At 41.2% G+C, this 14,153-nt stretch overlaps 1 protein-coding gene across 1 annotated transcript in view; it reads left to right on the top strand.

The window, feature by feature from the left end:
* eif5b (eukaryotic translation initiation factor 5B) overlaps positions 1-11,470 on the top strand; it is a 39,204-nt gene extending 27,734 nt beyond the window's left edge. Inside the window, exons 18-26 of the mRNA XM_061715968.1 lie at positions 1,033-1,215; positions 1,302-1,463; positions 4,154-4,285; positions 5,703-5,834; positions 5,926-6,002; positions 6,326-6,490; positions 6,582-6,720; positions 8,955-9,116; positions 10,848-11,470. Of these exons, the coding sequence (XP_061571952.1) occupies positions 1,033-1,215; positions 1,302-1,463; positions 4,154-4,285; positions 5,703-5,834; positions 5,926-6,002; positions 6,326-6,490; positions 6,582-6,720; positions 8,955-9,116; positions 10,848-10,955 (1,260 nt within the window). The 3' untranslated portion in view covers positions 10,956-11,470. The remainder of the gene's footprint in view (positions 1-1,032; positions 1,216-1,301; positions 1,464-4,153; positions 4,286-5,702; positions 5,835-5,925; positions 6,003-6,325; positions 6,491-6,581; positions 6,721-8,954; positions 9,117-10,847) is intronic.
* The last annotated feature ends 2,683 nt before the right edge of the window (positions 11,471-14,153 follow it).

Below are 14,153 nucleotides of genomic sequence, written 5' to 3'. Positions count from 1 at the left end.
CCAATCAGAATCCTGGAAAAAAACATCAACAAATGACACGAGTAACTTCCAGTTACTTCCAAGATGAACGAGAGTCTTCAAATGCAAACAGACGAAAAGTGTTTTCACGAATGTAAAAACCAGCACTACTTTAACAGCATCCATCATGATCACAGTGGCCAAACAAAATAAACGCAGGTCGCACACATGACGCTGGTGACGTTTCTGTTGCATAATGTGACGTTCTGAAGCCTAAATGTTTCCCTCTGTTTACAAGCAAACTTGAAGACGGAGTTTTAGCAAATCTCCACTTTGGATGGAGTTTTCAGAAATGATCATTTTTGGTGACTTTGAGCTTCGTTTTCTTGTAAAGGAACGGCCAAAACGCATGAAAACACCCCCGTTTTTGCTCTGTGTAAACAGGGCCTGAGGCAACATAATATTGCACACTTTCCCTCAATAGTTGGAACTGGAATGCTTCTGAGCATTTTCAGCAAAAACAAATAACATTACATACAAAAAATAAAGTGCTCAATTAGCTTCTTCCTCAAGTAAAAAATAAATGACTTTAAACAAAAGTAACACTCAACTTCAGAGTTACAAAGTACATTTTTATACAATCTTTTCCGTAAAACAGCTTTAAAGTGCATCGAAAACAAGCTCAAATGCAGCAAACTTGAGTCGTCTTTACAAAAACAAGCGACTTTTAATATTTTAAAACTTTAAACTTCAGTTTCACTCCCACCGAGCAGAGACATCATGTTCTTTGTGTTCCTTAATGTTTTCACCGGCAAAGGCTGATTATTTTGAAGTTGCTTCGCGTATCGCATGTTTGGAACAAAAGGGGGAAATTTCAGAGCTGTGTCACGCAGATTAGCGTCCCTCCGTCCCCATGATAAAAGCATTTCAGTCAAATGATGTAATTTTCCGTGATATTCCACGTTAAAAAGTAGATTCCATTTTTATTGCTTGATTCCGTTACCGCGGAAACCGTAGGGCCTGAGATCTCCTCCCGGGCTCGGACGTCCGTGTAACGTCTGTGTTTGTCCTCAGGGTCTCAACGCCGCCCTCTTCTACGAGAACAAGGACCCCCGGACCTTCGTGTCGCTGGTCCCGACCTCGGCCCACAGCGGCGACGGCATGGGGAACCTCATCGCTCTGCTGGTGGAGCTGACCCAGACCATGCTGGCCCGCCGCCTGGCGCACTGCGACGAGCTGCGAGCTCAGGTCATGGAGGTGAGCCAGGCTCCGCCCCTCCGGAGGCTCCGCCCCCTCCCCCTCCCCCTCCTCCTCCAGGTGACCTCTGACCTCCGTGTGCTCAGGTGAAAGCTCTGCCCGGCATGGGAACCACCATCGACGTCATCCTGATCAACGGCCGGCTGCGGGAGGGCGACACCATCCTGGTGGCCGGGGTGGACAAGCCCATCGTCACGCAGATCCGAGGCCTGCTGCTGCCGCCGCCCCTGAAGGAGCTGCGAGTCAAGGTGAGCCCCTCAAAACAACAATAATAATAATAATAATAATAATAATATTTAAAATTAAAGATTAAGAAAGAAAGAACAAAATATTTGAGGTCATTACGTTTTAAGTAAGTTTAAGTTGAGTGTTTGTTGGTGAGGCAGGGCGACCGCGGGTCCTTTTTTTAGTTTAGTTTAGTTTATTTCGGTCATGACATCACAAAAAAAAAAGAATAAAAATGATGACAAGAAAACAAATACACTGTTCAAAGAAAACATTACAAAAAAGTTTCCAATATACAAATAACATCTAGACCAAAAAAGGTGTAGGCTGAAGCAAAGCTTATTATTTGCCTACCCTCAAAAAGATTAATTAAAGTAATGAAATAAAAGCAAGAAGTAACAGAAAAGACTGCCAGTAAAACAAATTGCCTCCATGGGGATAACAAAAATTCCTCAAGAAATAAAAAAAAAAAATTTAAATAAAGGTGCAGTCTCCTTAAAGCCTTGAATTCCATTTTTGCTCAAAAAACAAGGCCTTTTAAATGTCATCATTTGTCTTAAATCTCAATCCAAGGGTCTTAATTTCAGAGGGAATGTATCCAGTCATCATTAAAAAGTTATTATTTTTTTGTCTTTATTCTTTATTATTTATATATTGCATTATTAGTTTGCCATCACTTTTGTGTAGTTATACTTTTTGTTTTTGTATGTTAATCTTGTGTTCTTTATAACACATGAAATTTTAATAACTTCTGTGGAGGCTTCAAATAAACCCATTCGGTTTTTTGCCTCTTCCTGCACCTAAAGTATTTATATTTGATATTTCCTGTATATTTTTAAAACTGTGCAAAACAATAAACTAAACTATTTCATCGTTTTGAGGAGAATCTCCTGCAGAGGTTCTAAATCTGTGTTGCCAGGTTGGACAAGTTTCAGCCCAATTGGGCTGAAAAATATAAATTCGGGACGCTTTTCCTGGTTTTTACTAAATATTTAGGAGAAATTATTGACAAAAAAGTTTCCATTATGGCAGAGAAAAGTAGAAACGTATACAATAAACTCACTGATATTTTATTTGCTTTAATCTACTCAATTTAATTGTAGTCTTTGTTTGGAGCCTGAACTTTGTTTGGGCTATTTTGTGGTTTTGTGAAGCTTTAAATTCATTACGCATTTAATAATTTACTGTTTTAACATAGAGAATGTATGATTTGAGCTAGTTCATTATTTCGGTGGGTTTTACATCACGTTTGGGCTGGAACCTGTCGGATCTGGCTATATCTACCTCAGCTCTGGATTTCTTAGTGACTAGTCTTTTCGGTCTTAAATTTTCTTTGAAAATGGTATTAAAAAGTCTTAAATTCCATTTTTGCTAAAAAATAAGGCCTTTAAATGTTGTAATTTGTCTTAAATCTCAAACCAAGGGTCTTAATTTCAGAGGGAATGTATCCATTCATCATTAAAAAGTTTATTTCATCGTTTTGAGGAGAATCTCCAGCGGAGGTTCTAAATCTGTGTTGCCAGGTTGGGCAAGTTTCAGCCCAATTGGACTGAAAAATATAAATTCGGACTGCTTTTCCTGGTTTTTACTAAATATTTAGGAGAAATTATTAACAAAAAAGTTTCCATTATGGCAGAGAAAAGTAGAAACTTACACAATAAACTCACTGATATTTTATTTGCTTTAATCTACTCAATTTAATTGTAGTCTTTGTTTGGAGCATGAACTTTTTTTGGGCTATTTTGTGGTTTTGTGAAGCTTGAAATTCATTACGCATTTAATAATTTACTGTTTTAACATAGAGAATGTATGATTTGAGCTAGTTGTTCATTATTTCGGTGGGTTTTATATCGCATTTGGGCTGGAACCTGTCAGATCTGGCTTTCTTAGTGACTTGTCTTTTTGGTCTTATATTTTCTTTGAAAATGGTATTAAAAAGTCTTAAATTCAATATTTGCTAAAAAATAAGGCCTTTAAATGTCGTAATTTGTCTTAAATCTCAATCCAAGGGTCTTAATTTCAGAGGGAATGTATCCAGTCATCATTAAAAAGTTTATTTCATCGTTTTGAGGAGAATCTCCAGCGGAGGTTCTAAATCTGTGTTGCCAGGTTGGGCAAGTTTCAGCCCAATTGGGCTGAAAAATATAAATTCGGGCCGCTTTTCCTGGTTTTTACTAAATATTTAGGAGAAATTATTAACAAAAAAGTTTCCATTATGGCAGAGAAAAGTAGAAACTTACACAATAAACTTACTGATACTTTATTTGCTTTAATCTACTCAATTTAATTGTAGTCTTTGTTGGCATACTGAACTTTTTTTGGTCTATTTAGTGGTTTTGTGAAGCTTGACATTTATTATGCATTTAATAATTTACTGTTTTAACATAGAGAATGTATGATTTGAGCTAGTTGTTCATTATTTAGGTGGGTTTTACATCGCGTTTGGGCTGGAACTTGTCAGATCTGGCAACCTCTACCTCAGCTCTGGATTTCTTAGTGACTTGTCCTTTTGGTCTTAAATTTAGTTTGAAAATTGTATTAAAAAGTCTTAAATTGACCTTGTTCAGACCTGAGGGGGGCGTGGCCAGCGGGGTGTTTTATTGCACTTACAGGGACGTCCCAGCGCTTCAGAGACGAGTCAGCAGCTCAGCTGCTGCACTTACGGGTGCTGGGGGCGGGGCTTGTTTTCTGACCTGCCCATTGGTCGTTCCAGAGTCAGTACGAGAAGCACAAGGAGGTGGCGGCGTCGCAGGGCGTGAAGATCCTGGGGAAGGAGCTGGAGAAGTCTCTGGCGGGGCTCCCCCTGCTGGTGGCCCACCGGGAAGACGAGATCCCCGTCCTGAAGGTACGTAAACCCCCCTGTCCCCCCCGTAGTCCCGCCAGAGCGGTGGATAAAACAGTGGAGACACTTCCATAGGACTCCGTTGTAAAACATGGCGACTGCACTTTGGGTTATGGAGCCTCAATAGTTCCTCAAGTGGCGTTGATCCCGTTGATTTCAGTAGCCGCATGTCGAGAAACTCCTGAGGTAAGGGGATGAAATATCGACCAATTTTAAGTCATTATGTGTGTTTATTATATCGGAGGCGCTTTTTTATTCTCTGTAAGTGTGGAAAAGGAGCTTGTGTTTCACTGTAAGAAATGTAAGAAATTTCATAGCCCCCCCTTTGTTCTGCTGTCCTATTAAGTTGTTTTACTACAACTGTAGCCTGCAGTCATGGCCTTAGAGGCACAAATATATTTATATATGTTTTCTACAGACTTTCTGTTTGCACTAAAAATGTGCACTATTACAGAATGGATGTTCTGCTTTCTTTCTATTTTATATTAATTTATGCAATTTTAAGTTAAGCAGGACAGGTTTCTGTTTCAGAAAGATACTTTTATTCAGTTATTTTTGTTATTTTGTATGAAAGTGAATTGCTGGATAATAATTTGTTTTCCATGTGTTCATGGCATTCAGAAATCTGCATCTAATTCAATTCAGGTTTGAGTCAAATAGTTAAAAAATCGTTTTACTCATAAAAAAAGGCGCTAAAAAATTTCACCACGCCAGGAAGGGTGAAGGCAATCTGCAGATGAGGTGTCCCTTATTTATTTTTCAGGGAGTTGGCAACCCTAGTTGCTAATTTATCTGCAATCCATGAAGCAAAGTTTTCCTTCCCCCCCTAAAAACACAGAAAAGCTTGTCTAATTACACTTTTAGTTGTCATCCAGCCATTCAATACACGTAACTGACATTGATGTATTATCAGTTGTAAATGTACCTCTAATATTTACCGTTCAAAAGCGAGCTCGCTGCTGTCTAGGGATGGGAATTGATAAGATTTTTACGATTCCAATTCCATTTGCGATTCTGCTTAACGATTCGGTTCCTTATCGATTCATTTGGGGAAAAAAATAAATTTGAGGCAAATGACGTTAATATGATAGGCAACGTTCGTTAGTTAATTAGTTACCAGCAATATAATTAGCTAAGGACTAGCTAACGTTACGTCTGGGCTGAGAATTACTCACATTAGTCGGGAGTGGATCGAAAATGCGACATTCATCGATTGTTATTGCATGCTGGGTGCACAAATGTTTTTGCATGTTGGTAGTATTTTCTCCCTTAATGAAATATTCACTTAGCAGATATTTCAAGTTGCCCTGTTGTCTCTTTTTTACTGAAATGTATCAGAAGTTGTCGCCGCTCTGTTTTATCCACTGCTCTGCCCCCCCGGTGGCCCCGGGCCGGTGCACTGACTCTGATTGGTCCCCAGGACGAGCTGATCCGGGAGTTCAAGCAGACGCTGAGCTCCATCAAGCTGGAGGAGAAGGGCGTGTACGTCCAGGCGTCCACGCTGGGCTCGCTGGAGGCGCTGCTGGAGTTCCTGCGGACCTCCAAAGTCCCGGTACCGATCCGCCCATCCACCCGCCGGTTCTGATCAACTCTCCCAGACCTGTCAATCAAGGTCGTTGATGATGCTGTTTGTGTTTTCTCAGTACGCCGGAATCAACATCGGCCCGGTGCACAAGAAGGACGTGATGAAGGCGTCGGCCATGTTGGAGCACGACCAACAGTAAGAGAATAGCCTAGAATAGCCTAGAATAGAGATCTCCTGATCTCCCCTGATCTCCCCCGATCTCCCCCGATCTTCTGATCTCCCCCTGATCTCCTCTGATCTCCTGATCTCCCCCTGATCTCCTGATTTCTCCTGATCTCCCCTGATCTCCTGATCTCCCCCTGATCTCCTGATCTCCCCAGATCCCCCCTGATCTCCTGATCTCCCCTGATCTCCTGATCCCCTGATCTCCTGATCTCCCCTGATCTCCCCCTGATCTCTCCTGATCTCCCCTGATCTCCTGATCTCCTCTGATCTCCTGATCTCCCTGATCTCGGCAGGTACGCGGTGATCCTGGCGTTTGACGTGAAGGTGGAGCGGGACAGCCAGGAGATGGCCGACAGCCTGGGCGTGCGCGTCTTCTCGGCCGAGATCATCTACCACCTGTTCGACGCCTTCACCAAGTACCGGGAGGACTACAAGAAGGCCAAGCAGGACGAGTTCAAGTAGGAGAGCCGGGTCTGGAGCTGCAGTCGGGGCCGCGTAGCCGCGTAGCCGCGTAGCCACGGGCCTGACCGGGTTTCCTTGTGTCCCCAGGCACATAGCGGTGTTTCCGGCCAAGCTGCGGGTGCTGCCTCAGTTCATCTTCAACTCCAGAGACCCCATCGTGATGGGGGTGATCGTGGAGGCCGGGATCCTGAAGCAGGGGACGCCGCTCTGCGTGCCCAGCAAGGGGGTGGGTACCGGCAGATAGGGCTGCAACTAATGACTATTTTAATAGTCCACTAGTCACCGACTATTGAAACGATTAGTCGACTAATCGGATAATTAGTATTTTTTTTTAAATTTAGTATGAGGTTGCTTTAATTATGTGACAAATGATAATAAACACAAGAAAGATGCACTAGAGCCCTGATATAGCAGGACTGTTTTCTTCATCCTGCTCCCGCTGAATTTCTGACTATTACCGCCCGCAACGTGTGTGTTACATTCCCGCCCGCTCCCGCAAAACTCATGAATTCATGCCCGCACAATAATAAAGATGCATTGATTTAGTGTCTTCTCCCGTCCTGCAAGAGAAAAGTCCAGACAAATCTATCTGATTTAATGTTAACATGATCATTGTGGAGCTTGATGGATAATTGACGGTTCATAGGCACCTGACTGAAAGTTAAATGTAAATCCATCATTGTCATCAGCGCACAAGCCTTTTTTCGCTTTTCGCGCCGCATCAATTATGATTGAGGTAAAAGCAACGAGTAGGCTGTGAGTGGCTCAAATAATACTAATACATCACATAAAATAAACAAAGTTAAGAATTAAACACATTAATTTAATAAATGAATCGCTTGGCCATTACATTGCTGTGGAGGGAGAGAATGCTGCTGACCGACTGCGTCCCAAATCCTGCGTCTCTCATCCAAGATGCTCCACAGACACTAAACGCAGTTTCTCCAGATATCTGACTTAATTTAATTTAAATTTTTGTCAGGCACAGTCAGGCATAACGTTAAAGTTCTCTCTTAAAGCCAAAATACGCTTAATATCTTGCCAAGGCGGGTCCGTTTCATTCAACACTCCGACGTGCTTTCTCTTCAAATGCATTACTGGCGTGCTCCGTGATAAGGAAGGTCGCCTTTGCAAACCTTGCAAGTATCTTTTTATTCGCCGTATCGAGGCTAAAATGCTCCCAAACTTTTGAAGTTTTATTACCTGCAGCTGCAGAGACGCTATCGTGCATGCGCGACTCTCGGCAGAGATTGTATTGAAGTGAGACGCCGCACTCCATTGGAAAAACACGTCTGGCGACATTTGTCGACAATGGAATTCATTGTCGACAATTTTGATTATCGATTTTTGTCGACAACGTCGACGAATCGTTGCAGCCCTACCGGCAGAGACGTTCAATAAACGATGTGAATCTGATGTAAATCTGATGTAAATCAGGGACTATAATGACACTAGTCAGTTTATCTGTAGTGATTAGTCTGTTTTAGATTGGGCGGAGTGATACGCCACAGTACGGCACTAGGTGCTGTGTTGATGTTCTAAAATCCTACACTGTTGAGGGACATTAAAGTACACTGGAACTCAGCAGAAGTTGTCCCGTGTTTATCCTACTCACAACCCCAAAAAGATTTAATTTAATAAGGTAAGGCTTAACTCTACACCAGCCTTACATAAGTAAAAGTTCAGAGCTCAAAACGGGACGGCATAACGGTACTAGTTTCATCTGAGCGGAGGAAGATTTTGGTCAGCGGGTCGAGGCGCGGTCGCCACGCGCGGTCAGATGCGCGTTACTAGTCAACACAATATATTAATATTAATAACCCAATATCGCGATACAGTTTGTCACCTCCACGACACGTATCGTGACGTTTTTGTATCGCGAAAGTTCGTGGCACGATGTATTATTACTAGTGATGCACTGATTGTTCAGTAACCGAAATTGTTTGGCCGAAAATTGCAAAAAAAAACACTTTCGGTGTTCGGTGGAATAAGTAGGAAAAAAAAACAAACAATTAATAACGGCGTTGTAATATAAGGAAATAGACTGGCCGCTCCCGTACCGGTTGCACCACAAACATAAATCGTTGGCCAACCAAAAAGTAACCACATAAGAATTTTACCTAACATTCACCAGGAGGTGGAACCAAAACAACATAATGCTGGGAAATTAAAGAAATTTCAGTTTTTTATGTTCAATAAATATTTTCTACCTTGTAATTTTGTAAAAGATTTTTTTCTTTGAAAATCATGCCTAAATCAAATGTATTTGATTTATGCAATGGTGAAAAAATTGGCAAAATAAATGAAAAACTGCGAAGAACCATGTTCGGTATTTGGCCAAGTGTTTATTATTATTTTCGGTTTTGGCCACAAATTTTCATTTCGGTGCATCACTAATAATTACACCCTTAGTACCGGTCCGGTCTGAGTGTGTGACGTGTCTCTGCGTGTGTGTTGCAGTTCGTGGACATCGGCGTGGTCACCAGCATCGAGGTCAACCACAAGGCCGTGGACACGGCCAAGAAGGGCCAGGAGATCTGCATCAAGATCGAGCCCATCCCCGGGGAGTCGCCCAAGATGTTCGGACGCCACTTTGAGGCCACAGACATGATCGTCACCAAGGTGAGGACACGCCCGCTAGAGGGGGGGCTAGGGTCTAGTCTAGAGATGCACTGATCAGGATTTTGAGGGCCGATCACAGCGTGAAATCCATAAATTCGTCAATGGTGTTGTCTCATGTACAGCGGGAGCCGCGTCTCCTTCTCGGTAGCGAGCCCGAATATCCCCGTCCGCTCCAGGTGTCCCGCTACGGAGCCGCCGCCGTGCAATCAAGGGCAATTCACGCGCCCCCCTTCCCCCTTTAACTTCTCATGGTGGCCTCAACTACGTCCGCCTTAAGCCTGAATTATGGTTCCGCGTTAAATCGCAGAGCCTACGTCGTACGGTCGGGTCGCCGCGTACCCTACGGCGTAGGCTCTGCGTTGGTGTAACGCAGAACCATAAATCAGCCTTTACAATAATACAATGGGCGCATTGCGTCATTGGGCGTGCGGCACATTTTTTTTTTTAAATAAGACGTTTATATGTGCCTAATGGTCGCAAAAATACGGTAAGTGGGTTTATACAGACTTGGATTACAGTATTCCATTAGGTATGTTATTATGATTTTTTATTTATTTAACATGGGCAAGTATAATTTTTACAACTGCATATCCTCAAAGCAGACAAAGTTTCGCGCCCCCCCAGAGATCTCTGGCCCCCCCCCCAGGGGGGGCAGATGTCACTCGTGAAGCCGACTGACACGACTGTCGTCCTGCATAAAGCTTTGGATATATATAGTTTGGTAAAACTCTGGCGGACATTCATCAGTGAAATATGTACGATTCGGCAGCGCGTACTGGGATCCAAGCAGCTAACGACTCGTTTAAAGTCTTCTACAACTGAAAGCGGATGATGATCAAAGCATATGAATTAATTACTTCACGATGTGGTTCTTTATTTTTCTTGCTGTCGTTTATAAGTCTGTTATGTTCAGTGGAGTTAGCTGCGTTGCTCCTTTTCTCTCTCTGCCTTAGCGGCAGCCAACTTTGAAAACTCAATATACAGGACTGTCTCAGAAAATTAGAATATTGTGATTTTCTGTAATGCAATTACAAAAACAAAAATGTCATACATTCTGGATTCATTACAAATCAACTGAAATATTGCAAGCCTTTTATTATTTTAATATTGCTGATCATGGCTTACAGATTAAGAAAACTCAAATATCCTATCTCAAAAAATTAGAATATTCTGGGAATCTTAATCTTAAACTGTAAACCATAATCAGCAATATTAAAATAATAAAAGGCTTGCAATATTTCAGTTGATTTGTAATGAATCCAGAATGTATGACATTTTTGTTTTTTTTAATTGCATTACAGAAAATAAAGAACTTTATCACAATATTTTAATTTTCTGAGACAGTCCTGTACTCCTTAGTGTGAAAAACTTTCAAATGTCTTATCAGCTTCGTTGTGTTGAAATCCTTTTGTAACATTCCTCCTCTGGGTATCTCCGTTGCACGCACCTTGCAAACTGCAAATTTGTTCTATTCGGACATTGTAAAACTTCCATACCAGCGACCAGCATTTTCAGTGTTGATGTTTTGTAGAGACGGCGACGCCTCCTTAGGACACCTGGGTCTGTCGTTTTTTGTTTCTCGGGAGCAGCGGCGTTGCCAATTGATCAGTGCATCTCTCTGTCCGGTCTCTAGTCTGGTTTCTAGTCCGGTCTCTGGTCCGGTCTCTGGTCTTTAGTCCGGTCTCTGGTCTCCGGTCCGGGTCTCCGGCACTAACGTGTGTTTCCTCCCAGATCACGCGCGCCTCCATCGACGCCCTGAAGAACTGGTTCCGGGACGAGATGACGAAGTCGGACTGGCAGCTGATCATGGAGCTGAAGAAAACCTTCGAGATCATCTGAGGGACCTGAGGCCGACTCGACCCCCGCCCCCCCTCCACCACCACGCCGCAGCAGAGGGGGGGCGGCGCCGGGACGCAGCAGAAAGGAACCGCCTCCGGGGGAGCCGAAGCGTTTCATTTAGCCCCACCGTCAACGGTGATAGTTTAGACACATTTCAAACTTCTCCAACGTGCCTGTTCTTCAGCATCAATGTTGAGACCTCTTCTTCTTCCTCATCCACACTCTGGCCTGCGGCCGCCGCTTCCGGCCGCAGGCCCCGCCCCCTTTCCTCCCGAGACCGGCGCCCCGGAGCGCAGGGACGGCGTGCCGTGCCGAGCCCGACGGCGGGGACGCTTTTGTTTCTCGGGAGCAGCGGCGCCGTCGTCGGCTGACGGACTGAGACGTTGACGTTTGCTCTGCTGTGCTGTTTGGACGCCGTGTTGGAGGCGCGAGGAGGATTTTAACCGTTCTGCTGCAGCTGCGATGTAATAAATTCCCATGATTCTAATGGAACGCCAACCGTTGAGTTTTCAGTTCACTTCGGGTGTAATAATAATAATAATTTTATTTCTATGTGCCGCTCAGGTAAGACAACATAGACAATAACATTTCCAGATATGACATCATCAATATATCAATATACGGAAGAGTATTAGGGCCACGCAGGAGAAAAAATATTTGAGAGGGGAAGATTTTTTTTTTTATTGTGCACTTTGAGAAAAAAGTCGAAATGTCGTGAATAATGTTGAAATACAATTTCAAGAGTAAAGTCGAAATTTCATGAATAAAGACGAAATTTTGACTTTTTTCCTCAACATTTCAACTTTATTCAAGAAATTTTGACTTTTTTCCTCAACATTTACACTTTATTCACAAAATTTTGACTTTTTTTCCTCAACATTTCAACTTTATTCACGAAATCTTTACTTTTTTCCTCAACATTTCAACTTTATTTGCGAAATTTTTACTTTTTTCCTCAACATTTCAACTTTATTTGCGAAATTTTTACTTTTTTCCTCAACATTTCAACTTTATTTGCGAAATTTTGACTTTTTTCCTCAACATTTCAACTTAATTCAAGAATTGTTGACTTTTTTCCTCAACATTTCAACTTTATTCACGAAATTTTTACTTTTTTTCCTCAACATTTTAACTTTATTCACGAAATTTTTACTTTTTCTCATCATTTCAACTTTATTCACGAAATTTTTACTTTTTTCCTCAACATTTCAACTTTATTCAAGAAATTTTTACTTTTTTCCTCAACATTTACACTTTAGTCAAGAAATTTTTACTTTTTTCTCAACATTTCAACTTTATTTGCAAAATTTTTACTTTTTTCCTCAACATTTCAACTTTATTTGCAAAATTTTTACTTTTTTCCTCAACATTTCAACTTTATTCAAGAAATTTTGACTTTTTTCCTCAACATTTCAACTTTATTCAAGAAATTTTGATTTTTTTCCTTAACATTTCAACTTTATTCAAGAAATTTTGACTTTTTTCCTCAACATTTCAACTTTATTCAAGAAATTTTGACTTTTTTCCTCAACATTTAAACTTTATTCAAGAAATTTTGACTTTTCCTCAACATTTAAACTTTATTCACGAAATTTTGACTTTTTTCCTCAACATTTCAACTTTATTCACGAAATTTTGACTTTTTTCTCAACATTTTAACTTTATTAACGAAATTTTTCCTTTTTCCTCAACATTTCAACTTTATTCACGAAATTCTGACTTTTTTCCTCAACATTTCGACTTTTTTCTCAACATTTCGACGGTTTTCTCAAAATTGTACTTCAACATATTAATTTCGACATTTCGTATTTTTTCTTGACAGTGCATAATGAAGAAAAAATCTTTCTCCTCTAAAATATTCTTATTTTTCTCCTGTCAGGCCCTAATACCCGTATGAATAAAACCACATCTTTCCAGCGAAATGTTTAAAATCAAACATTTCTTTCTCAGAGAAGTGAGTTTAAAGGTTTTCTGTGTCCAACGCCGCCCCCTGGTGGTTGGTGTCGGAACTCCAGAGCGACTGAAACCAGACGTATCAGCGGCGCGAGGCCTGTGGACCAGAGAGGACGGTCCATCACGGCCGTAAGGAAGTAGGTCTGGGACCAAGACCCGGTCCAGGGACGGTTTGGGTCGTAGGGACGGGTTCCTTCAGTGGAGTTATTAACTTCAACCTTCATGGTGCTGACATGGCATGGAAGGTTTAAAGATATACCTCAAGAAATATTAGTTTCCTTCTGTAAAATGGATTTATTTTCAGTATCCGGCCCGTGCCAATTAATAGATAAATCTCTATTGTCATTATCACTATGTACAACAAAATTAAAAATGCTCTCCAGTCAGCGCATCATATAAAAATAAAATAACTGAAAAATAAATCAATAAAATTATATATCCATTTACCTAAAAACAAGCCTTCAAAAGCTCAGCCAAAAATGTTGACATCATCAGCGTCGCGGCCGTTTCCTCTCGACCCAAACGCCGGCGGCCACACGGCGTGGAGGGCGTCGTGACGTCAAAACAAATGTTTTTAATGAGCAGAATGATCTGTGACTGTGCAGAGGTGGGAGGAGGTTCTGACGGTCGGGTAAAGCCCGGAAAGGTCTGGTACGCTGAAGCTGGAATTTAAAAGTGTAGATACCGGCCCACTTACAGCACTGCGGATTTATTGCGGTATTATCAGCTATCCCGGTACTATCTGAATACTATCCGGTTACTACCCAGCAGAGCTGGGTAGAGTAGCCAAAAATTGTACTCAAGTAAAAGTACTGTTACTTCAGAATAATATGACTCAAGTAGAAGTAAAAAGTAGTCATCCAAATAATTACTTGAGTAAAAGTAAAAAGGTACTTGATGAAAAAACTACTCAAGTACTGAGTAACTGTTGAGTAACGTCTGATTTATTTTTTTAACACAACCATTCAAACAGACAAAAGTACAAAATAATCATCTTCAGGCAAATTAAATCAATACAATTAATTAAAATTAATAAATAAAAAAAGCTTAAATTAAAATAATCTTAAAGTAAATTTAAGTACTTTAATAATTAATAAAATAACAATAAAAAAATGAATTAAGCACAAGTAGCACAAAATTTCAAGCCTTTGTACTTTTCTTTTTTAACCAGCAGAACTAGAACAAACATGAACTCATAGAAACTCTGTGTGTGTTTGAGTCTGTGTAAATGTGACAAAACATGCA

The sequence above is a fragment of the Cololabis saira genome, chromosome 24 (genome assembly GCF_033807715.1).
Source record: "Cololabis saira isolate AMF1-May2022 chromosome 24, fColSai1.1, whole genome shotgun sequence".
NCBI lineage: Eukaryota > Metazoa > Chordata > Actinopteri > Beloniformes > Belonidae > Cololabis > Cololabis saira.
The sequence above is the reverse complement of the archived record's forward strand: the minus strand, read 5'-3'. Positions and strand labels throughout refer to the sequence as shown.